This window comes from Fomitopsis serialis, assembly GCF_022376445.1.
Source record: "Fomitopsis serialis strain Sig1Antser10 chromosome Unknown B0H18scaffold_3, whole genome shotgun sequence".
Classification (NCBI taxonomy): domain Eukaryota; kingdom Fungi; phylum Basidiomycota; class Agaricomycetes; order Polyporales; family Fomitopsidaceae; genus Fomitopsis; species Fomitopsis serialis.
The window spans coordinates 1,459,352-1,480,459 of record NW_025954963.1 but is presented as its reverse complement, the minus strand read 5'-3'; the positions used below and the strand labels follow the sequence as shown (position 1 = coordinate 1,480,459).

The window sequence follows — 21,108 nt, the reverse complement described above, 5'->3', positions numbered from 1 at the left end:
TGACGATCGGATCTATCCCAACTGTACTTCCGCCTCCTCCGAGCCTGATCCAAGCCTGTCGCCGCAGCGAATATAGTACCATTCATGATCAGTCCACGGCGGCATTCAGCATGACTGCATTGACAATATCAATATGATGAGACCATGCACGAGCTACAGCCGCTAGTTCTAGGCTACTCAACATGAATGCTTAGTGCGCCGCCACATGAAGACCGCGTGCATAGAACGTTGACATCGTGCGCGAATTGGCACAGCTTCTTGGCGTAGACCAAGCGATTGAAAGTCGGAAGCCATAGCACAATGGTGCATAAGTAGGCCAAGTGCGGAGCACGGACACTTCACTATTCTCAGCCTCTACTAGTACCCGGGCGCATACAATCGACCACGCCAGAATCATGTCGCTCAACCTAGGAAGGAGAAGCAAGATCACACAGACACTCAGGAAACAGGGAAGCGGCAGCACACTCTCAAGCATGGGAGGAGGTAAGCGATCCTGGACGACAAGTGGGATGTTGATAACATTGTCGCTTTCGGCAGAGCCACTCAACCCCAGCTACGTACAAAGCCAGGTGGGGATGGCTATTCCTTTCAGGTTCCAGGCTATTCACGTCGATGTACACAGCTCGATGAGGCTCGTGCCTCGCTCCGGAGTAGAGGAGACACGCTCAACGACCTCGAGTACGAGTGCGACGCCCTCAAGATCGATGTCGGGAAGGCCCTAGCGGAGCGTGACGAGGCGCGGGAGAGCAGTCACAGACTGCAAGAGATGCTTGAGTCCTTACGGCAGGAGGTGAGCTCGTCAACTGTTGAAGAGACGGCCTCTGATGACATCACAACAGTTGGCCGAAGCCAGGCAAACCACAGGAGACAGACTGTCGGCCTCCTTCCAGCCACTCGCTGAGATGCAGGCGGCTGTCGAAGCGGAGCGGCGTGCACGACAGCTCATGGAGGAAGCGAACACACGGAGCATCAACCAGCTGGAGCGCGAGCGGGATTCCCTGATACGTGAATTGCAAGGCGCAAAGGCGGAGTGCGCCAATGCATACGCTGCATCGGAAGCTGCGCGAGAGGCCAGGGACGCTTTGCGAGAGGAGTTCATGATCCTTCGGGAAGAACTGAGACATCGAGTCGACGAGTTGGGCTTGTTGGAAGACCGCCGTGGCGCCGTGGAGCTCGGGGTGAGTTCGATGTGGCCTGCTGTCGGGTGGCGATCGACGAGGGTCTGATTCTCCCGACGGCAGCTAGAAGCGCTGAGAAAGGCCGCCGCGGCACATTACGAGCTGGACGGCTTCCAGCAGGGCAGAATAGCCGAGCTGGAGATGGCCTTGGAAGCTGAACGACGTGCGCGAGAGATGGCTGAGAAAAGGGCTACGAATGGCGAGACACCGCACGGGCACGAGGATAGTTCAAGGCGACACCCTGAGACGGACACGCAGCATGGCGACGGCGAGGATTGGATGTACCGTGGCATTCGAGATGAGATCCGCGAGCTGCGGGAACTCATGACTCAAGGTTGCACGAGGAAGCATCCAGGTTCCACGAACCTTCAACATGACCTTGGCGATCTCGTGGAATACGGGGAAGACACAGCAGAAGCCGTGACTCGTCCCCGACATCGACAAGGTAGCATGACGCTGATGCCTGGGGCACTAGATGTGAAGCAGGAGACGTCTGATCAGCCTTCGGGGCCGCAGTCGTCTTGGGATCCTTGGGCGAAGATACGCGCGGAAGGCAAGGTGCTGTTGAAGGTGGCATCAGATCCAGTCAAATGGCTGCTTTCCACGCACACGCCAGTAGGCAACTTACATTTTTCCGTGATTCACGGCCACTGAGACTCTGTCGTCATGCAGGGAAATTTGAATCGCGACGTAGGGACGAATAACTCGAGCCCGAGACGCCTCGACGGGGACATTGGTCAAGGAAAGCTCGAAATCTCCTTGATGGCCTGCTTGGCGGCAGTACTGGTGTTGTCGATTTTACAGATCATGACCTCACCTCCTTATCCGCATGACTATGATCATGGCGTACTTCAGGTTGCGTCTGAAGCATGAATAGATGACTTGATTGTATTCTGCCACGGAGAAGTGCCGTATTGCACCACATACCTTTTGAGTCAACGCATATCGCTGTTCCTAGAGGAAACGCAAGGACCAATGAACACGCACACGGGATTTTAACGCAGAACCGTCTGAATACATTCTTCCGGGATCATCTTCTGAGGTGATTGTGAACACCTTGTCTTGAGCCGACGTCCCTTGTGCATGCCACAGCTCCGAGTGCCCCAGTGAAGTCGCTCGGAGTGCTGATCATCGCAGTACCTGCCAACGTATCGATGTCGACAACCAATCTACCATCCAAGGTCATTATCCAAATGATTGAGCTATAACAAGCCGTGTTTGCTGCATACGTAGGCCCAGCGTTCGATGAACTCGTCTGGTGAGCACGGTAAGTATCAGCACGAGAAAGCGGGGCGCCAAGATCGCACCTCGGATCCGTCTCACCCAGTCTCATGGTACTGTATACAGACTAATAGTAGTCTTGTGAGAGAACGAGACAACCCTCGCATATCATAGTGATTTCAGACCGCGAACCAGTAGTAGGGTGTGCCGGCTCGTACTACGAGCGTGTTTGCGGCAGGCGGAGGTCGCTGTTGCGTGAGTATGCACTAGACGACACGAAGCAGCTGCTCTAAGAGCAGTACTTAGCTATAAGTACGAGGACAAGAGACAGTCAGATTTCCGAGCCGAGCTAACGCGGCTATGTCCAGACGTGGGCGATCACGTGGTGGCGTAGTGGGCCATTTTGGGCCATTCCCGAGGCCGCCCTGCACTGCGGCCAATCCACGACGTCTCATTGTCCCCTCATTTAGCTCTCTGAACCCACTCAGCCATGAGTTCTGCCTCAGTGAATATGTCTCGTCCACGTTCTTCATCCGATTGTTCTTTACTAGGTCGCGCGGTGGCATCGGCACCTTACGCGGTCTGAGACTTGCAGGAGGTGCAGTAGCATATAAATACGGTCGACAACACTTCACTCAGAAGACGTGCGCACATCATAGTCCATCTACTTCCTGACTGGCCGTTGAGAGCATCTTCGTGCGTATCCACCTTCGCTGCCGCAAGTCTTCGATCACACACATGTCACAGGCATTGCTCCTCCTCCATACAGCCACTCAGGGTACAAAGGAGCGTATAGCATGGGTGGAGGCGAGTGCGATCGACGCATTATCTCAGAGCATTCTCTGATGTGCATGTCACGCTTGGACAGATCCCCTCAACCCGGACTACCTGCAGCGTCAGGTACGACACTTATCCTATTCTCTGTGGCACTCGGCATACTGACAACGAGCGGAAATAGCTGCCTGTGGGCGAGGCCCGTGCTTCACTTCGTATCAGTGAAGATGCGCTCAACGATCTCGAGGCCCAGTGCAACGCGCTCAGGGTCGAAGTAGGGAAGGCACTTTCAGAACGCGACAGAGCTCTGGAGAATGCGGAGAGTATGCGTGAAGCTTTACAAGAGCTGAAACGAGAGGTAAGTCTCCTACCAGTTCATTTGCGAAGGGCTCTGCCAGTGACGCAACCCCCAGTCGGCCGAAACACAGCTTATCGGCGCCGCTGTTCAAGACAGACTGACGGCCTCTTTTCAACAGCCGCTGGCTGAGATCGAGCGGCATGCGCGACAAGTCATAGACGAAGCCACGACGAAGGCCATGTCAGAGCTAGAACGCGAGCGGGACGATCTCAAACGTGAGGCGGAGATCGCGCATGCCAAGTATCTCGACGCGAACGCAGCCTCGGAGGCCGCGCGAGAGGCCAGGAACGCCCTCCAAGAGGAACTCGCTACCACCCGTCAAGAGCTCAAGTACCGCGTCGACGAGGTGATCTTGTTGAAAGAACGTTGCGCCACGGCGGTCTTGGGGGTAAGTCTACCGTGTCAAGCTGTGATCGAAGAAGGTCTGAAGATCTGAACGGCAGCTCAATATCCTCAAAGAAGTGGGGGCAACACAAGATGATATAATCGAATCTCTCACGGCTGGAATAACGGCGCGATCAAGTCTGCCCACGGTGTCACAGCCGTCTCTAGACTCTCACACAGGAACCAAGTTCGGCGTGATGCTGAAGACAGTGTACGAGCCCATTGTGCGACTGCTCTCCATGGGCAAATCGGTACGGTGCTCGCAGTTATGCGACGCCTGCTTTACTGATGCGGTGTGATGACAACAGAACAGTGCCCACGCATCAAGCACGATGACTGCAAGTCCTTTTGATCTGGACGTCATCGTGATCAGATTTGGATGGCCTATCAAGGTAGTGGCGGCGTTGTTCCTACTGCCAGTGCTGGTGTTATCCATGTTCCTACTACTGAAGGGCTGGGGGAACTGGGCCTCAGTCCACTAGTAGGAATGGTTTGTACCAAAAGCGACGACGAAAGCACTCACGCGCCCCAAGCATCCATCTTCTATTCGCTAACGTCTCGTTTCCGCGCGACTCATGCGTATCTGTACTTGTGTTGTCTCGAATATCATGTAGTTCCTCCTCGGAGGTCAGGGAGTGTATGGCTTGGACTAAGTTGTGTACGGCTTGGACTAGTCGACGTAATGATTACGCCCGCGTTCCTGTAATGCACTGGCAGTCCTTCACTAGCTTCACTGGCAGACGCGAATGTGTGTGGTACTTAGGGAATCATACTGGGCCCCCACCGACCTCGCCGCCGGCCGGGCTCAGTGCGTAGGATGCCGAGCTGGCTGTAAACGTAATTTGGCGCTCAACACAAGTTCACTGTAATCGATCATTCTGTACTGCAACCACTCTTTCTTAGTACGCTCGTCGCTTGCATAGCACACAGAAACCGAGGAAAAGTCGCACTCTCCACTGGACCTCGATGCTGCACGTAATGGCAAGGGAATATGACATGAGACCTTCAGGGCGGTGGCCGCCAGTTGGCTAGAAAGCCGCAGTCAGAGCGTCATGATGGCAGCTGGTGACCAAATGACATCGCGGAGGATTAGATTGGTGCGAGTACGGTGCGTAACATGCATTCTACTACTCCGTGTCGAACACGAGGCATCTCACCTCGATGGAATGCCTGTGCGGGGCCGACGGCGAGCTACCACTGTCCACGAATGCCGAATGGGGAGCCAACCTAGCTCTGTCTACCGCGGAGTCATAGCACTTGATCAAGATGACCTCATCAGGAGTCTGATTCGAGAGGTAGTACCAGCGGTGGGCGCAGTTGTACCGCACGCTGAACGAGCTACTCTCGCGGTCGGGGTAGATGAGCCGAACAGGAACGAGGTCATGTTCCTTGTCGACGGAACGCCAATCCGAAACGGCCAGTGGCTTGTGTGCGACGGGGTGGTGGATGGGCCTCCAGACGTTGACGATGCGTATTCGCCGTTGGAGGAGCCGATCTGCTTCGTCTGGTAGCTCGTGCCGTACGCGATGGAGTGCAGCGTCAAACGTTTGGTCGACGTGCACTCGTTCCTATGAAAAGTGTCAACATGCAGCCTCCAAGCATGTTGGGCACGGAGTCAACGGACCACAGGGCCACGATTTGGACTTCTCTGTCCGATCTCTGTCTGTTTTGTCCTGTGACATCTCAATCTCAAGTACACGTACCCCTAAGTACGATCGACTACTAACCTGATCGTGTGGTCGAATACGTGAACTCGCTTCGCAGCAGTCGCGCGTTTCAGCAGTTCTACAATTTCGCGATAATAGGTCGTCCTGATACACTGTTCATCGTCGAACTGCCTTTCCTCGCTGACGTGCGTGATGAATTGGAATCCGCTGTTATCCAACGTAAACTCAATCTCCCTGCCTCGTGCATCGTCGATCTTGACCGGATACGCCTGAACACCGAGGTTCTCCTTTGCGATGCCTGCAGGAGGATCGTGCACGTATTGATAAGGCGCGCGGTCATCGAGCGCACGGAAGTAATAGAGGCTGGTTAGGACATCGCGAGGTGTTTGAACTGCGGACGTGCGGAGTAGTCGGTGGCAGTGAGTGAAACGAGGCATACGGACGGCTCCCACATTCAGACGAGTTGCTGATTCTACCCGTAGAATTCAGGCGTTCCGGGCCGCTCTGACGAGCACGCCGTGGGGCCATTGCTCGGTCGACTAAGCATCGCTTCAATTGCAAGATACGAGCAGCGCGATAGGTATTTCACCTTACTTACAGTAATCGACCCCCGTTGACACATCAAGCGTTCTAGACAGTGCCATCCACGTTGCAGTCTTCGCTCTGTGCACAGCCAGGTGCATGCGCCAAAGCACAGTAACCTCCACGTTTCACAGGACCGCACCCACTCATGTATGACATGAGGCTAAGGGGATGGTTCACGCTTCCTTCATTTCGGACGGGTGCCGACGGTAATGAGGATTACTGCCTGGTGCCCTCCTGGAGCGGGCGAGGGTACATTGCATTCCTTCACATCCGCTCCTGAACCTCTTTTCTCGCTCGCCGCACTGCTCAGGTAGCACGCGAACTTCTTGACCTGTACCTCTCATACCTTCCACTGTCGTTTGCAACGATCTCCCTTTCTCCTGAACTCAGACACTGTTACATATTCTACGGCCACGACCTATCATGCCTCCGAAGCAACCAACGCGTCAAAATTCTTATTTCACTAATTTATTATGGAGGAAGCCTAACGATGCAGCCAACGCCGACGGTAGGTCTTCAGGCCCTCAAACTCCCTTAGCTATGTGCTCATCGACTGTGGTAACTTAGGGGATACGAAGAGCTTACTGTCTAGAGCATCTAAGACTTCTAAAGGAGAGACCAAGCAGCTAGTCGGCGACCTCCAAACCAAGGTATGCGTTCCCTGGCATCCTGGGAAAACGTTGACTGATGATGTGTCGTCTAGCTTGACGAGACGACAGCAGCACTAGATGCAAAGACACGAGCCGTCGATTCGCTCGAGGAACGTGTCCGGACACTCTCTTCGTCGCTGGAGGCAGCGCAAGCAGAGTCTAGCAACGCAGATGCAGCCTTGCAAGCTGCGGAGGACGCAAAAGCGAAACTCCAAACCGACCTGGCTGAAGCGTTGAGACGCTCTGACGATGCGCGGCACGACCATGCGGAACAGTCTTCTCAGCTCGAGGATGCCCGACGGCAGGTACATCTGACCTCAGACTTCGAACGTTAGATCGCATGCTCACCCTGGTTCCTTTAGGTCGCTGAGTCGATGTCGACGCTCGAGACAGAGCGCGCAGCACGTCTCTCGACTGAGCAACGCCTGAAGTCGGTCGAGGAAGATCGCGACAAGCTGAAAACACAGCATGGCCAAGACGAGGAAGTCATCGCAGCCAGAGACGCGGCAATACAGGAAGTAACTCGGCGGCTGCAAACCTTGGCCTCAGAGCTGACCACCACGCGCGACGAGCGAGATGCGCAGTCCGACCGCGCAGCGGATCTTGAGCTCGACCTCTCCATCGTGACGAAGGAGCGCGCGGAGCTAGACCGACGAAGCGAGGACTACCTCTGCCGTGTGAAGGCGCTCGAGGCAGAGCTAGACAAGGCGGCGGCGGCTATGGAGGAGATGGCCAATACGGTCGAGGCCAAGGAAGTCGACCTGCAGGCAGCGCGGGAAGACTCCCGCAGACTCTCCGATGAGTTGGACGCCACCCGCGTTGAGTCGGCGGGTCGGTCGATGCAGGTTGAAGAGCTGGCGGCTGAACTCGCCAGGAGCGCTGATGCGCTTGACCAGGCGAAGGGCAGGCTCGTGCCGATGCCGATGCGCACCTTCGCAAACTCGAGGAGCTTGAGAAACGTCACGCACAGGGCTACGCTGAACTCGAGGGACAGGTTGATAAGCTGGCAGCCGAGCTCCAGGTATGTCAACACTTCGCCCCTATGTTGCATCCTCTAAGTAGTATATGCAGTCGCAGGAAGAGAGCCAAGAGCGCGAGCTCCGGGATGTTCACGCCTCACATCAGAAAGAGATCGACACATTCGTCAACGAGCGCGATGAACTCCAACACCGGTGTACGCGGCTGCACGAGAGCTCGAGGAGCTCCGAGACGAATGCGAGCGATTCGTGACCGAAGCGGACGCTTTCAAAACTCATATGACGAACAGGAAACGACACTTCAGGAGCTGCAAGCTGAGTTGTCTGAGGCGGAGGGCGCTCTTGGGTCTGCCCTGCGGGAACTCGATGCCGCCAAGGTTCAGCTGGAGGAAGCTGGTCAGCGAACGGCAGAGATCGAGCGGGCGAAAGCTGAAGTCATCGAAGGACTGTCCGCGGACTTGTCACACGCTCGCGAGTCTCAAGCCGCCCTTCGGGAGACCTTCCTTGCCACAGATCGCCATGCGAAGGAGCTGGAGAGCACCGCCCGGGCCCTTCAGGACGAGATCCGTCAGCTCCATGCCGCCCATCAGGACGAGCTGTCCGATTGCTCGTCGATAAGGCTGACATGCAACGCAAAGCCGACGCTGCGTACTCGAGGGTCTCCGAGCTAGACCAGATGGTCGAGGCCGGCGGCGTACAGATCACTCAGCTGGAGAGTGAGTGCGATCAAGCCAAGGGCCGCATCACTCAGCTGAACAACGTCCTCAAGGGGACAGAGGAAGCGTACGCAGAGTGCAAGGCAGCGCTATCCCACTCCTCGCAAAGGGCCAGGGCGTTGCAAATGGAGTCCGACGCGATCCGTCAAAAGAGCCTGGCCTCCGAAGGGAGAAAGAGCAGACAGTCGCTCGCCTTTCCGCCGAGCTCTCCCGGGCGTCGCAGCAGGCCAAGACGCTACAGACGGAGTTGGATACCGTGCGCCCACGCCTCTCCGCGGCCGACGAGAAGGACCAGGAGATCGCACGACTGTCCAAGGAGCTCGCCGATGTCCGCGAGGCGCGGAACGCCCTAACCAAGAAGCTCAACACGAGCAACGAGCAAGCCCGTCGTCATCTCCTGCAGGCCGAAGACAGCAACAAGAAGCGGGCGGACGAGGCCAAGCAGCTCCGCGCGACGCACCAGGCTGCCGTCGACGAACTCCATGGCAAGCATAGGTCAGCGCTGCAGCAGCAGGTAAAGCAGTCCCTCCAGGAAATCGAGAAACGAGACGCTGAGCTCCGCGCGGTTCGTGGCGACCTTGCGGCCGCAAATGCAGCTCTTGCATCGGCTAAGCAAGACGTCAACACCTTGAAGGCGACGCTTGAGAACTACCAGCACAGCACTGGCTCGCTCGATCGTACAAAGGACGGGATCATTGCGCAGCTTCACAATGACTATCAGGGGCAGATAGCCGCATTGGTGGCGGAGAAGGAGGAGGTGATGCACCGCTGGAATATACAGATCCGTGAGCTACGGGAGGAGCACGCTCTTCTTCTGCACGGCGTGGGTCGAAGAGAGCGCGTTGCCCGCGGCGTGGCTGCTGGACTCGGAGTCGCTGGAGCGATGTTGACGCATTTTCTCTTCTGACTATCTAAGCCCAAGCGGACGATACGGACATGATACGGACATAGCACATAAATTATGAGACTCACGTATCCCGGTAGCAGCACACTCCCACCAGCATCCCCCTCATGAGCCTGACCACGTATATTCTTATGACTGCAGACGTACACCCCGGTTACTTGTAGATGAGGCATAACATGTATGTATGATACAACGGCAATTGCTATAGCAGAGACATGGAGACACGATGGGGTAATGAGGAATACACACACATTCTGCTCGTGATGTTCATGGTGGCAGCTTACTTCTTTCGCGCAACTTTGGTAGTTGCCCGACCAGCGGTGCCATTCACTTGATCGACATCAAGCTTTCGTTTCTTCGGAGATGTGTTGCAGGCGTCCGCGCCGTCTTTGTCTTTGTCCTGGGCGTCGTTTGTTGAGGAGGGTCAAACTCATCCTGCCAGTAGATTGGGATCCGCACCAGGATCGCAGTTAACGAGAGACGCACCTCGCGACCCATTGCGAGCTCGTCCGTGTCATCCTCGTCCTCTAGAACGTAACGACCGGGCCGAACATGACGATGACTTCGTGTCTCCTCCTCGCCCTCGTCCTCATCCTCGACCACTCGCCTGGCCCGCGATTGCCTTTGACCGGCGGTCGCCCGTCTGTTGTTTCGCTTCAGCACAGGCTGCTCGTCCTCCGGCTCGTACGCCGAGCCTGACGCGTCAGACTCGAAGGGCTCAACATCTGACTCTTCTTCTTCCTTCACAGGGACGGAGATCACCGCTTGCACGCGACGAATCACACGCTGCTGTGGGACCGAGCTTGATGGCTCAGGTGGTGGTGGATGCGAGTGTGAGTGTGAGTTCTGTGCGGCGCGCGATATCGGTGTGGCGCGAGGTGTGTTCGGCGTGCGTGGTGCCTTGGTGGCCGCCGGCGGGGGCTCGGTGGGCTGAGACTTATGCTTTGGCGTGCGTGAGGGAGGAGGGTCGACGGGACGGTCGATCTGGGAGGCGTGTTTGGATGGTGTCTGCACTGGCCTGGTCTTCCGCGCTGGAGGCGGAGCGTCATGGTCAGGTGCTTGGGCTAGGGACGTCTGTCGTTTGTTGAGAGGCGGGGCAACGGATGAGGTGGAAGCGCGCTTCGTAGACGAGCTAGATAGCTCGAAGAGGTCTGGGTAGGGAGACCGTGAGGCAAGAGCACCCAGAGCTGCATTAGCCTGTGTGTTGTACTGCTGCAAGATTGAGTTATGGAGGGGAAGTTGTCGACAACTCGCACACACCGCTAGCTGTTCTGCGACAAGTTCATCTATCCGGGAGGATAACTGACACCGCTCCTGTTCGGCATGCAGGCAACGTTCTTTCCAGTCGTTGACTTCTTGGCGAGATGTCTCCTCGAGCCTCGTTAGTTGTGCTTTCCATTGAGCAGACTCGGCGCGTAAATGGGATATCGTCTCAGCTTGGTGTTTAACCTGTAAGACTGTCAGGGGTAGAGCAGGTCACAAAGGCGAAAAACTGACTGTAAGCTCGGCTTTATCAACCTGCAGCGAGCGTAGTCGGTTCTCTGAAACATTGGTACAGTCCTGAAACACGCACCGAAGCCTTCCACGACTCCTCTCGACGCTCCCAACTCTTCTCCTGCAGCCTGAGGTCGCGCAGAGTCTTCAGCGCGTCGTCCCGCTCGCGACGCGCCTCCGAAACCTCGGCATTCGCGCGCGTGACATCCGTCCGTGCTTGTTCTTCGACAGTAGCGAGCTAGGGCACGCCTGAGATGGTTGAACGCCACTGAAACGACAGAGAGCTCACAGCGAGGTTTGCGGCCTTGGATAGCGAGTTGAGGGCGTCGGAGATGATGGACGATGGTGTAGGTGGCATCGCAGGTCGGCTGGATGCAGGGATCAATTTGACTGAAGTGGGGAACGTAACAAATCGTAGGCACGTTGAATTGTCTGTGAATCTGATCGGCCACACCCTCACAGTCAAATTCATTTTGATTTGCAGCGCGACGCGCCTCCCTCGCGCTCAAGCCACGCCACTTGATGCTTTCAGTCGGCCGCTTTGCTCGTGTACCTTCGAAACGGATCCAGCTGGTTGCTTCGTCTAGATTTCTCTCCAGCATGTCTGCATCTATACCGAGAGACGTCCGCGAGTTCCTGGAAGATTACCCCGATAACAGCGACAACCCGTCGTTCTCAGACAACTTGCGATTCTACTCCAACAAGCTGCGATGCCGTCCAGACAATCTCTATATCGACGACCTGCACAAGCAGTGAGCATCTGCTGGCTTGACCTATGAGTTGGTTAGCTTAGTGTCGCGCTCGTATGCAGGTGGCGCGGAGATTACTCGAAGCTGGAGTACAAGCACGGATTCATTCAATGGCTGTATGTGATGTCCCTCATGCACTCTTGGATAACTGGTCGAATGAGGCATGCGCTATTCCGTTAGCTTCCCTATCCCGGAGCATGGCATGAATTATGAGTCCCAACCACTGCAACGGCATGAGGTGGAGGCCATGAAGGCCGACGAGACGATCGTGGAGCGCGTTCTGCGTTCGTACAGGTTGATGCTGGACTTCTATGGGATGCGCCTCGAAGACAGCGAGACTGGTCTGCTCGCCAGATCGGACAAGAACTACAAGGATCGCTACAAAAATCTGACTCGTAAGTTATACGCCACTTATTCTCGCGACCTGACACGACCGAGACGCAGGTTCCTCGCATAACTACCTCCGTATCTCGCGGATACTTAAATGCCTCTCTATCCTCGGACTGGAACGGCTGAACACGGGCTTTCTGCTCTTTATCCTTGCCGAGCAGAGCGAGCATGGCGAACTCAACACGTCTGGCATCCGGAGCAGCATGGACCGATGGTGGGCGAATTGTGTGCGGAACGAAGAAGAGCGGAAGTGGATCGGCGAGATGATACGCAACGTGAGGGAGGAGAACGTGGAGAGTTCATAAGAGAGATGTATGTGGAGGCGTTGAACAGACGGAAAGAAACGGGCAAGTTGGCAGAGCTCAGCGCAGTGGATACAGAGCAATAGGTGAGTCCAGAGTTGCCGTGTCATCGAGGGGCATGACATTGGAACCTATATTGCTTCTGTAAATTACATAGCATTGTGGTCAGGATTCCTCTAGTTGACCTTGACTCTCCGCCAGCAATTGTAGTTTGGTCAACAGTGCCTGCTGCTGGATCTCCCTATATTGAGGACTAACTGATACCAGTAGATCGTCGAGGCTTTCGAATGTCCTCTCTGGAGACTGAGCGTCTTCCACAATCTGCGCGTGCAAATGAGATGGTAAGGCACATGCACAGCGTTCAGCAGGACCTCCCGACGCACATTATATCCATTCGTCGTAAGCACTATCGTTACTTCTCTCTCGTCTAGGAGTGTGATGCGTGCCCTCGCCTCATGAGACGATGTGTGCACGATCTCGAAACGAGATATCCCAAATGAATGTTCCTTCAGCGCGTTCGAAAGCTCGCCGCCAGGAAAGTCGGCGGGTATCGGCGATGGAGACCCTGGAGATGGAGGCTGTGAAGTAGACGGAGATTCCATGGTTTGAGCATCCACTGTGTATGGCAAGACGGAAATAGAGGAAGAGAGGCAGCCAGGTACACAGAGTTCGGGGGCGGGAACTTTATCGAATCTGCATCGCGTCATCAAAAAGTCATCATTGTCGTGTTCCGAAACATTAGGCCTTTGCAAGAGTTGGTTTTGCGTGTGTGTGCTGTCATTGACGAGTTGTTGCTAGACCTCGATTTGTGTGAAAAAGGGGAAAGACAAGTGGAGGCAGACGTCCGACCAGGGCGGACCGTGACCATGATCGCACATGGGCGCCTACGCGTGCACTCGACGCGCTGTGACGCGGCGCACAGCACTACTCACACCTGTGGTCAACCTCTACGTCCTCCTATCCTTCAGCCTATTTCCCTGTCGCTGTGACTCGTAGCTGCGCGCGTGCAAAGCAGTGAAGTGGCATACGAGCTCGGTTCTGTGGTGCAGCGAGTGTCCAAGCTGTAGTGTTCTGGCCCTCGAAGAAGTCTAAGCCCATACGCAGCTACGCTCGACCGTTTCGGCCATACCCCAGATTCTTGCTCCCATTCATTGAGCCACCATGGACGTCGTCAAAGCCGTGGAGACGTATCTTACGAAGCTCATCTCTGAGCCCCAGACGATGAAGGTCCTGATACTCGACGGCCATACGGTGCGTCGCGAGACGTCCATCTATGCTTCGCCGGGGTTGTGACGTCGTCTCGCCAGACACCCATCGTATCATTGGCAGTAACACAGTCGACCTTGCTCTCCCACCAAGTGTATCTTACAGACAAGATCGACAACACAAAACGCGACCGGATGCCGCACATGAAGTGCGTATGCTTCCTCCAGACGAGTGAGGACAGTCTCGAGGCACTGGAAGCGGAACTGCGAGAGCCGAAGTACGGCGAATACTACCTGTGTGGGTGAATCATGCGCTGATTCTGGTAGCTGCACCCATTCACACCATCGTGCCGCCAGACTTCAGCAACATCCTTAGCAAGACCACCATCGAGCGATTAGCGGACGCTGACGAGTATGAGGTTGTGCGGGAGGTGCAGGTGAGTGGAGCGCATCTCGCTGGAGGCGTATCCCCTGATACACATACAAGGAATATTTTGCAGACTACGCACCAATCCTCCCGTGCCTGTTCTCCCTTAACCACATGCCAAACGCCTCGCAACCCCTCTACGGCTCGTCGCCCAACTCTTGGGATCCGAAAGCGCTCGAGCGCGCCGTGCAGGGTGTGACGTCTGTCCTGTTGAGCTTGAAGAAGAAGCCGGTAATCCGCTACGAGCGGTCGAGTCCGATGGCGAAGAAACTCGGAGTAGAGATCCAGGTAAGAGGTTCATGAAATTGTCTCGTCGTTGCAGGCTCACCTGGAGATGTAGCATAGGATGCAGTCGGAGTCGTCCTTGTTTGACTTCAGGTTGACCCAAGTGCCCCCACTTCTCTTGATTCTGGATCGACGAAATGATCCTGTCACGCCTCTGCTTTCGCAATGGACATACCAAGCTATGGTGCATGAGCTATTCGGTATCCAGAACGGCCGGGTAGACCTTAGCCTCGTACCTGACATCCGACCAGAGCTAAAGGTATGCCGTGAGACTATGCATACATGTCTTTGCCGATGCCAACCTTTGTGCAGGAAGTCACCCTTACGCCCTCCACCGATCCTTTCTTCCAAGCACACCACCTCGCCACCTTCGGCGACCTCGGGACCTCCCTCAAAGCCTACGTGCAGTCATACCAGTCTCACTCCCTTGCTCACAACCCGCAGTCTATCAACTCGATCAGCGATATGAAGCGCTTTGTCGAAGAGTACCCCGAGTTCCGCAAGCTCGGCGGAAACGTCAGCAAGCATGTCGCGCTCGTGGGCGAGCTCAGCCGGTTAGTGGAGCGAGACAAGATGTTGGATCTTGGAGAGGTCGAGCAAGGGCTGGCCACTGGGTCTGGGGCGGACTTGAGGGTGAGTTCATCGAGTTCGCTCGCTCGGGTCAGGCGTTGATGTCGGCCTTGGGATATAGAGCGTGCAGGCACTCATCACCAACCCCATAATTCAACCGTGGAATAAGCTGCGCCTTGTCATTTTGTACGCCCTGCGGTACCAGAAATCACAAGCAAATAACGTGGCTTCGCTCATCAACCTGATGCTCGAAAATGGGGTCAACCGTGAGGACGCTAAGGTGAGTCGTTGTACTGTCGGCCTAGATGAAGCATTGAACAGCGTCAAACGCATATTCTGTCTAGCTCGTCTATATGATCCTCAACATTGCCGGCTCGGATCAGCGACAAGACGATTTGTTTTCCGCCGAGTCATTATTCGCCAAGGGTCGTTCAGCGCTGAAGGGTCTGAAGGGCGTGGAGAATGTGTATATGCAGCACCAGCCACACTTAGCCGAGACACTTGAGGATCTGTTCAGGGGCCGTCTCCGTGACACTAGCCATCCCTTCCTTGACGGCGCTGGACCGAATGCCAGTCTTCAGCGGTGCGTTGTGCTGAACGAAATGCTATCCACTGAGCTGTGACCTGCCTACTCTCAGACCGCAGGACGTGATCATCTTCATGATCGGCGGGACAACCTATGCTGAAGCCCGCGTCATTGCAATGCTGAATCAAGAGTCAACGCAAAGTGGTGCCTCTTCCGCGGGGACACGTCTTCTTCTGGGCGGGACATGTGTCCACAACTCGTCCAGGTGAGTGCCCTACAATCTGGGCTTCGGCGATGGCTCATTGACGCCATCATCAGCTTCGTGGAGATGATACGCTCTGCAGCAGTCAACTTCCCCTCGTCGGTATACGAGCCTCCTCCAGGGAGTTCGAGCACGATGCCATCTCTGAACCTCAACCTGGGCGGTGTCAATGTGAGCTTAGGAGGACCAGCCGGAACTGGTGTGTACAGGACGAGCGGGGAAGGCGTGAGCCTGCAGGCGGATGGCATAACGGACGGTGTGAGAAACCTCTTTGGAAAGGTGCGGCAGGGCGTAGATCGAATAGCATCGCAAGAGCCACGGTAGTTCGGATGCCAGTGCTCGGCTGCGAGTGCTGTTGGTTGGATCGGACCATGAATACCTAGTCTTACATTGTTCGTGAATGCGAGATAGCCTCAATTTCTTCGTCGTGCTGGTCCCCCGACAACAAACTGAGAACTTAAGCTCGGAATGAACTCTGAAAGATCTAGAGTCACAGCCAGACTGGCCTCGAGGAGGCACGTGCCCGCGCGTCGCGAGAGCAGACACGTATGCGGTACCCACTGCCACGAGCGTCTCTATCTCACAACGACTACTCCTTCATCCTGTTACTCTTCTTTCTCTCGCAACAGGGTTTGCTGGCCTCTCTTTTGGGACTTGGTCTCGGTACTGGCCAGGACTGGTTTATTTGCTTGACGGACACTTCCCGGACTAAACATGCCGGCGAAAGGGCTATTCAGCTCGCTCAAAGGCATCGACGCCTTCGGCAAGGTTCGCGGGATCAGAAGTCTCTTGACTGCGAAGGCGATCTAACAATATTGACAGACTACAGAAGATGTGAAGGTCAAGACGCGTACTGGCGCGTTCTGTGAGTCGTCTCACGCAATTTCGCACACGTTGGAGTTGTTGCTGAAGCCAGGCAGTGACAATCCTATCTGCTGCCATCATTCTGGCTTTCACGACCATCGAATTTCTCGACTACAGGAGGGTCAACATTGACACGTCTATCCTGGTTGACAAAAGTCGTGGAGAGAAGCTGAATGTCCGAATGAACGTTACGTTCCCGAGGGTACCATGCTATCGTGAGTACGACTTCCAATCTCTTTTCGTGTTGTCCCGGTGTACGGCTAGTGTCTGGAGTTGTATTCGTTCCAATACGAAACGGATGGAGACGGCGAAACTGTTTCTCCGGATGCATGTAAGGTCCTCGCGTAGACGTGCTGCCGAGGCCCAGCATGAGTCCAGAGTAAGCTGTGGTCTGGAACGACTTGGTACCCTCCGCAGTCCTCTTGAACTGACGAGGCCCTCGTCGACTGCATTGGCCGTGGCGTTGCATATATCACCACAGCGTGTTCGCCTCTGTCCTGGGGTTATAGATGCTTCGAGCAGTACGTTACCCAAGGTGGGTTCTAGCAGCTCCTAGTCCGTTGCCTACGATGGTAATCATGACCCTGCTCACGCAGTTGATTGGGCTTCATTGTATGCTGGTGATGCATCTAATTGCCAGTAAAGGTTTTTCCTAATGGCCGAAGCAGGCCAATTCCGAGGTGGTACTCCGTACAGACTGGTGTGAGTCGATGACTGCTGTCGGCCAAGCCTCACGTTCCAACATATCCTTGGAATCTGTTGATTTACAACGGCGTCGACTTAAAACTCACTATTTTTACGTAGTCCTCAGTTTGGATGTGATGGACATTTCGGGCGAGACTCAAACCGACATCTCACATAACATCGTCAAGACGCGGCTGTCGCAAAAGGGCGAGTCCCTGCAGGCGTTAAATGCAAACAATGAACTTCGCAACGATCTGGACAAGCTCAATGAGCAGCGAGGCGAGACGTATTGCGGTTCTTGCTTCGGTGGGAAGCCCCCAGAGAGCGGATGTTGCAACACGTGCGAGTCCGTGCGACAGGCTTACCTCGACCGAGGATGGAGTTTCAACCGACCTGACTCAATCGAACAGGTGAACATCGTGGAATCTTTACTCAAAACATCACCTGATCTGCAACGCTTATAGTGCGTCAGCGAGGGTTGGTCGGACAAGCTCAAGGAACAGGCAGACGAGGGCTGCAACGTCGCGGGCAAGGTGCGCGTTAACAAGGTCGTCGGCAACATCCACCTCTCGCCAGGACGATCGTTCCGGACTGCGGCGCAAAACATCTACGACTTGGTGCCATACTTGCGAGACGACAAGAATCGTCACGATTTCACCCACGTCATACACGAGTTCGGGTTCGAGAGCGACCAGGAGCGCGATCGCCAGCGTCAACGCGAGTTCAGGGCTATGCTTGGCATCGAGGGAAACCCGCTCGATAAGACGACAAAGAGGGTGAGCGGATCGAAGATCGTTTGAAGTGTGGACATTGATCGCAGTTCCTCCAGACATCGAAGCAGCAGTACATGTTTCAGTATTTCTTGAAGGTCGTTTCGACGCAATTCAACATGCTGGACGGCAGAGTGGTAGGTGACATCTTCTCTCCCCATAATACTCACAACGTTGACGATCGCGACGTTGCATACAGTACAAGACGCATCAGTACAGTGTCACAAACTTTGAGCGGGATCTATCGAAAGGGCAACAAGAGGATAGTAAAGAGGGAACGCACATCGCGCACACCTCGACTGGTATTCCAGGTCTGCATCCGTATGTTGGCGCGTGGCTTCGGAAACTGAAATTTAGATCAGGCGCCTTCTTTAACTACGACATCTCACCCATCCTCATTGTGCACGACGCGACGCGCCAGTCGTTCGCGCACTTCCTGACCTCGTACGTCCCGTCCGTCTCACACGCTCGGTCCCATGCTGATGATAGCGGCGACGGCACAGGACATGCGCGATTGTCGGTGGAGTGCTCACGGTTGCAGCGCTCATCGACAGCATGTTGTTCTCCGCGACACGCGCCCTCAAGCAGCATGGCTCCGGGGCGCATCAAGGATACTCCAACGGGAAGCTCATGTAATACGTTTCGTTGTCATTGTCGTGTTATGTATCGCTTTGGGATGGACTGGGATAGGACTGCCTGCATGCTTTGATGGTGCTTCGTCCAGTGAGACTACTTGTGAAGAGGTGTGCACAGCATCCACCTGCCTTTGGTCACAACGTGGGCTAGATCGCAGCCACAAAGGTAATGGTCCCGCTGACCTCACTACATATTTGACTTTTCGCTGATCCTTTTCGGAGTCACAGTATGTTATAACGAGTCTCGCGCAAAGCGGATCCCGCCAAAAACTTGAACTCTCATGCTTTTGGCTACGATGGCCGCCGGTCAAGTACTGAGTACTGGACGCTTGTCTTCGGATGCGAAAGACGCTGAGACCATGCCGCATGGTCCAAGCCTAACGCCGGATACTTGGTGTGGCAGTGAAAACATGAGCACTTCATATCTGACATGCCTTTCGCAGCAGGATCGTCGGCAGGCTCTCCTTATCCTCATGTGATTTCCCAGGGGTACTCGGGCTCCGAGAAGCTGACTCTTGAGATACACGCAAAGGCTGCACGCACGGAGAGTGCAAATCGCGTTGAAGGTGTGCCTGCGCATTGCTCGTCCCACGACGATGCAGGCAGGTGTACTCTTCACTTCCGTCTGTAGATATAGCCAGGAGGGAACAATGCAAGGCCTTTCATATCACTTGTGCCTCGCTCTTGCTTTGACGCATCCGTACGCTGCGCGCTCACTTCTCCCTCACCGACTTCGACTCTTGAATGATGCTGGCATCCCGACAAGTCAGGCCCACTGCCGTCCCCGCCAGCGCGCGCCCCTCGCCGCTATGGCGATTCAGCTCGAACATGGTGGGTATGCTGAAGAGCCAGGCGACGACCGAACCGTCGGTAGCAGGTATGCCCTCCTGCGAGAGACAGCGCCGTATTCACCTCCGTTATCAGAGACGGACAAGCCCCTTAGCGAGAGCCCGAAAGGCTCCGTCGCGTCCCTCCCGGCCGCTGACAACAGCGAGAATGCCAAGGTGGCAGACACCTTGCGACGCAAAGTGCGGATCCTTAGCTGGCTTCCATTCCATTCCCACTAACGTTCTGGCTAGCTCGACGACGCGAACGCAACGCTGGCCAGCAAAGAGAAGTCAGTGGCATCTCTAGAAGAGCGTGTCAATGACTTGAATGCCTCGCTGGATGCCGCGCGCGCGGAAACCGAGAGGCATCAATCATCCCTATCTGCGTCAGAGGGGGAGAAGGCTGCCGTGGAGAAGGAACGTTCCGAGCTGCAGCAGCGTTTGGGTACTGCAGAATCCGAGCTTGAGAGAAGCCGCGTCGAGCTTGATGCCACGCGTCGTGAGGTATGTTTCACGCTACCTATCGTCATCCGTCGTCTCTGACAGCGATCGCAGCTCGAGGGTGCCAAAGCGTCACTGGAGGAGCGTATCGCGGCACTCGATGCCGAACGGAATCATCGCTCGACAGTCGAGTCTGAGCTGAAAACCGTGCAGCTCGAGTGCGAGATCTTGCAGGAGGCACACGCTCAAGCTCAGTCCGAGGCGCAGTCCAAAACCGCCGACCTAGAAGAGCTGACCACTCGTATCGAGGCGCTGGAGGCCAAGTTCGCTTCGCTTCACGCTGAGCAAGAGGAGAAGTCGGCCCGGGTGGACGAGCTTGAGCGGCTGCTTTTGGACGCGCAGGTCTCTTACGAACAGTGCGCGTTCGATCGCGCTACCGCCGAGGACCGCGTTCGGGCTCTCGAGCAGCGCCTCGCAGAGGTGTCATCTGCGTTGCAGCAAGCAGTCGAGGAGGTTGGCAGGAAAGAAGAGGGTATCCACGCCGCGCAGGAGGCTTCCACCTCACTTGCTAAGCAGTTGCAGGCTGCCCGTTCGAAGGCGGAGAAGAGCGATGCGGTCAACAATTTCCTCGAGATTGAGATCCAAGGTCTTCGCTCGCAGCTCGAGGAGTCTCACCAGCGGACGGAGGACGCAGAGCGGGCTCTCGATGACGTACGGCGGCGGGCAGGCTTGGACAAGCAGGTCAACGACGCGACCAACATGCGCCTCCGAAACGAGCTTGCAAATGCTCGCGTTGCATATGCGTCTGTCCGGGAACAGTTCCAGGTCCTGGGCCGCCATGCGACTGACATCGAAGCCGCGGCGCGGAGACACATGCAGGAGACGGGTTGTTGCATACAATGACTGCGCAGGCGCAGAGGACCCTAAATTAAGACGGCAGTCTTTACTATCTCATGTATTCTTAGCATTGTTGTGTTATCCTCTATGTAGATCACGGAATTCCTAGGGTTTTCACGGTGAACAAGAAGGTCCTCTTCTAAGTTGGCCTTAGATCTCAGATCTAGAGAGCGCCGTTGCCGCGACGCTGGTGCCAGTGGTGGACCCGGCCCACACATGCTTGATTCTGGCGGCGGAGTCCTACAGACGTTAAAGGTTCTCTGCGTCCAACTTCCCTACTCCATGTGCGTAAAATGGCGTTCTTGATTGAGCACCATCATGCTCGCTCCCGTGGGCAAGGCCTCTCTAGATCTTGCAATTGGTCCC

General features: G+C 55.5%; 11 protein-coding genes across 11 annotated transcripts; 7 read left to right on the top strand and 4 right to left on the bottom strand.

Annotated features, from left to right (window-relative positions):
• Positions 1-155: 155 nt before the first annotated feature.
• B0H18DRAFT_327848 (uncharacterized protein) lies at positions 156-650 on the bottom strand. Its single transcript, XM_048037601.1, has one exon. It carries the CDS (start codon positions 473-475, stop codon positions 191-193), a length of 285 nt encoding a protein of 94 aa, XP_047899990.1. The 5' UTR covers positions 476-650; the 3' UTR covers positions 156-190.
• On the top strand, positions 651-2,120 carry B0H18DRAFT_327849 (uncharacterized protein). The gene is made up of 3 exons (XM_048037602.1): positions 651-1,178; positions 1,242-1,793; positions 1,851-2,120. Exons 1-3 carry the CDS (start codon positions 825-827, stop codon positions 2,049-2,051), a joined length of 1,107 nt encoding a protein of 368 aa, XP_047899989.1. The 5' UTR covers positions 651-824; the 3' UTR covers positions 2,052-2,120.
• A 719-nt stretch (positions 2,121-2,839) lies between these two features.
• B0H18DRAFT_327837 (uncharacterized protein) lies at positions 2,840-4,172 on the top strand. The gene is made up of 6 exons (XM_048037600.1): positions 2,840-2,997; positions 3,059-3,206; positions 3,268-3,299; positions 3,358-3,531; positions 3,587-3,919; positions 3,991-4,172. Exons 2-6 carry the CDS (start codon positions 3,197-3,199, stop codon positions 4,015-4,017), a joined length of 576 nt encoding a protein of 191 aa, XP_047899988.1. The 5' UTR covers positions 2,840-2,997; positions 3,059-3,196; the 3' UTR covers positions 4,018-4,172.
• An 870-nt stretch (positions 4,173-5,042) lies between these two features.
• On the bottom strand, positions 5,043-6,019 carry B0H18DRAFT_868366 (uncharacterized protein; the record flags this gene model as incomplete). The annotated part of the gene is made up of 3 exons (XM_048039937.1): positions 5,043-5,483; positions 5,540-5,588; positions 5,643-6,019. The coding sequence occupies 3 exons, from the start codon at positions 6,017-6,019 to the stop codon at positions 5,043-5,045; spliced, it is 867 nt and encodes a 288-aa protein (XP_047899987.1).
• Positions 6,020-6,657: 638 nt separating this feature from the next.
• On the top strand, positions 6,658-9,428 carry B0H18DRAFT_1165256 (uncharacterized protein; the record flags this gene model as incomplete). The annotated part of the gene is made up of 8 exons (XM_048035842.1): positions 6,658-6,679; positions 6,735-6,817; positions 6,871-7,122; positions 7,180-7,838; positions 7,880-7,991; positions 8,085-8,361; positions 8,385-8,510; positions 8,564-9,428. The coding sequence occupies 8 exons, from the start codon at positions 6,658-6,660 to the stop codon at positions 9,415-9,417; spliced, it is 2,385 nt and encodes a 794-aa protein (XP_047899986.1). The 3' UTR covers positions 9,418-9,428.
• Positions 9,429-11,323, bottom strand: B0H18DRAFT_327754 (uncharacterized protein). The gene is made up of 6 exons (XM_048037599.1): positions 11,198-11,323; positions 10,988-11,146; positions 10,912-10,932; positions 10,675-10,863; positions 9,901-10,623; positions 9,429-9,849 (listed from the first exon to the last, which is right to left on the bottom strand). Exons 1-6 carry the CDS (start codon positions 11,264-11,266, stop codon positions 9,742-9,744), a joined length of 1,269 nt encoding a protein of 422 aa, XP_047899985.1. The 5' UTR covers positions 11,267-11,323; the 3' UTR covers positions 9,429-9,741.
• A 185-nt stretch (positions 11,324-11,508) lies between these two features.
• On the top strand, positions 11,509-12,435 carry B0H18DRAFT_1082107 (opioid growth factor receptor conserved region-domain-containing protein; the record flags this gene model as incomplete). Its single annotated transcript, XM_048031485.1, has 5 exons — positions 11,509-11,660; positions 11,720-11,773; positions 11,838-12,052; positions 12,102-12,337; positions 12,358-12,435. 5 exons carry the CDS (start codon positions 11,509-11,511, stop codon positions 12,433-12,435), a joined length of 735 nt encoding a protein of 244 aa, XP_047899984.1.
• A 118-nt stretch (positions 12,436-12,553) lies between these two features.
• On the bottom strand, positions 12,554-12,906 carry B0H18DRAFT_863711 (uncharacterized protein; the record flags this gene model as incomplete). Its single annotated transcript, XM_048039741.1, has 2 exons — positions 12,554-12,643; positions 12,706-12,906. Coding segments are annotated over 2 exons (291 nt in total), but the record flags the coding sequence as incomplete, so codon positions are not given.
• Positions 12,907-13,283: 377 nt separating this feature from the next.
• Positions 13,284-16,045, top strand: B0H18DRAFT_974685 (Sec1-like protein). The gene is given in 11 exon segments (XM_048044025.1): positions 13,284-13,600; positions 13,657-13,852; positions 13,912-13,991; positions 14,042-14,269; positions 14,322-14,520; positions 14,534-14,536; positions 14,577-14,899; positions 14,958-15,116; positions 15,181-15,419; positions 15,475-15,627; positions 15,681-16,045. 11 exon segments carry the CDS (start codon positions 13,511-13,513, stop codon positions 15,946-15,948), a joined length of 1,938 nt encoding a protein of 645 aa, XP_047899982.1. The 5' UTR covers positions 13,284-13,510; the 3' UTR covers positions 15,949-16,045.
• Positions 16,046-16,197: 152 nt separating this feature from the next.
• On the top strand, positions 16,198-18,898 carry B0H18DRAFT_974674 (endoplasmic reticulum-derived transport vesicle ERV46). The gene is made up of 9 exons (XM_048044024.1): positions 16,198-16,392; positions 16,447-16,489; positions 16,545-16,703; positions 17,293-17,582; positions 17,637-17,948; positions 18,002-18,079; positions 18,142-18,253; positions 18,305-18,386; positions 18,446-18,898. The coding sequence occupies exons 1-9, from the start codon at positions 16,339-16,341 to the stop codon at positions 18,576-18,578; spliced, it is 1,263 nt and encodes a 420-aa protein (XP_047899981.1). The 5' UTR covers positions 16,198-16,338; the 3' UTR covers positions 18,579-18,898.
• A 488-nt stretch (positions 18,899-19,386) lies between these two features.
• On the top strand, positions 19,387-20,748 carry B0H18DRAFT_1113976 (uncharacterized protein; the record flags this gene model as incomplete). The annotated part of the gene is made up of 4 exons (XM_048033055.1): positions 19,387-19,447; positions 19,502-19,605; positions 19,657-19,908; positions 19,960-20,748. 4 exons carry the CDS (start codon positions 19,387-19,389, stop codon positions 20,746-20,748), a joined length of 1,206 nt encoding a protein of 401 aa, XP_047899980.1.
• Between the last annotated feature and the right edge of the window lie 360 nt (positions 20,749-21,108).

Coding starts and splice junctions, on each gene's coding strand:
- B0H18DRAFT_327848 (XM_048037601.1), bottom strand. CDS start 475: ATGCTTGAGAGTGTGCTGCCGCTTCCCTGTTTCCTGAGTGTCTGTGTG.
- B0H18DRAFT_327849 (XM_048037602.1), top strand. CDS start 825: ATGACATCACAACAGTTGGCCGAAGCCAGGCAAACCACAGGAGACAGA. Junction 1,179..1,241: donor GTGGCGCCGTGGAGCTCGGG/GTGAGTTCGATG, acceptor TCCCGACGGCAG/CTAGAAGCGCTGAGAAAGGC. Junction 1,794..1,850: donor TGCTTTCCACGCACACGCCA/GTAGGCAACTTA, acceptor GTCGTCATGCAG/GGAAATTTGAATCGCGACGT.
- B0H18DRAFT_327837 (XM_048037600.1), top strand. Junction 3,300..3,357: donor CGGACTACCTGCAGCGTCAG/GTACGACACTTA, acceptor GAGCGGAAATAG/CTGCCTGTGGGCGAGGCCCG. Junction 3,920..3,990: donor GCGCCACGGCGGTCTTGGGG/GTAAGTCTACCG, acceptor ATATCCTCAAAG/AAGTGGGGGCAACACAAGAT.
- B0H18DRAFT_327754 (XM_048037599.1), bottom strand. CDS start 11,266: ATGCCACCTACACCATCGTCCATCATCTCCGACGCCCTCAACTCGCTA. Junction 10,933..10,987: donor AGGAGTCGTGGAAGGCTTCG/GTGCGTGTTTCA, acceptor CGCTCGCTGCAG/GTTGATAAAGCCGAGCTTAC. Junction 10,864..10,911: donor TTGATAAAGCCGAGCTTACA/GTCAGTTTTTCG, acceptor ACAGTCTTACAG/GTTAAACACCAAGCTGAGAC.
- B0H18DRAFT_974685 (XM_048044025.1), top strand. CDS start 13,511: ATGGACGTCGTCAAAGCCGTGGAGACGTATCTTACGAAGCTCATCTCT. Junction 13,601..13,656: donor TGATACTCGACGGCCATACG/GTGCGTCGCGAG, acceptor TCGTCTCGCCAG/ACACCCATCGTATCATTGGC. Junction 14,270..14,321: donor AACTCGGAGTAGAGATCCAG/GTAAGAGGTTCA, acceptor CTGGAGATGTAG/CATAGGATGCAGTCGGAGTC.
- B0H18DRAFT_974674 (XM_048044024.1), top strand. CDS start 16,339: ATGCCGGCGAAAGGGCTATTCAGCTCGCTCAAAGGCATCGACGCCTTC. Junction 17,949..18,001: donor TCGATAAGACGACAAAGAGG/GTGAGCGGATCG, acceptor CAGTTCCTCCAG/ACATCGAAGCAGCAGTACAT. Junction 18,254..18,304: donor CACCTCGACTGGTATTCCAG/GTCTGCATCCGT, acceptor AATTTAGATCAG/GCGCCTTCTTTAACTACGAC.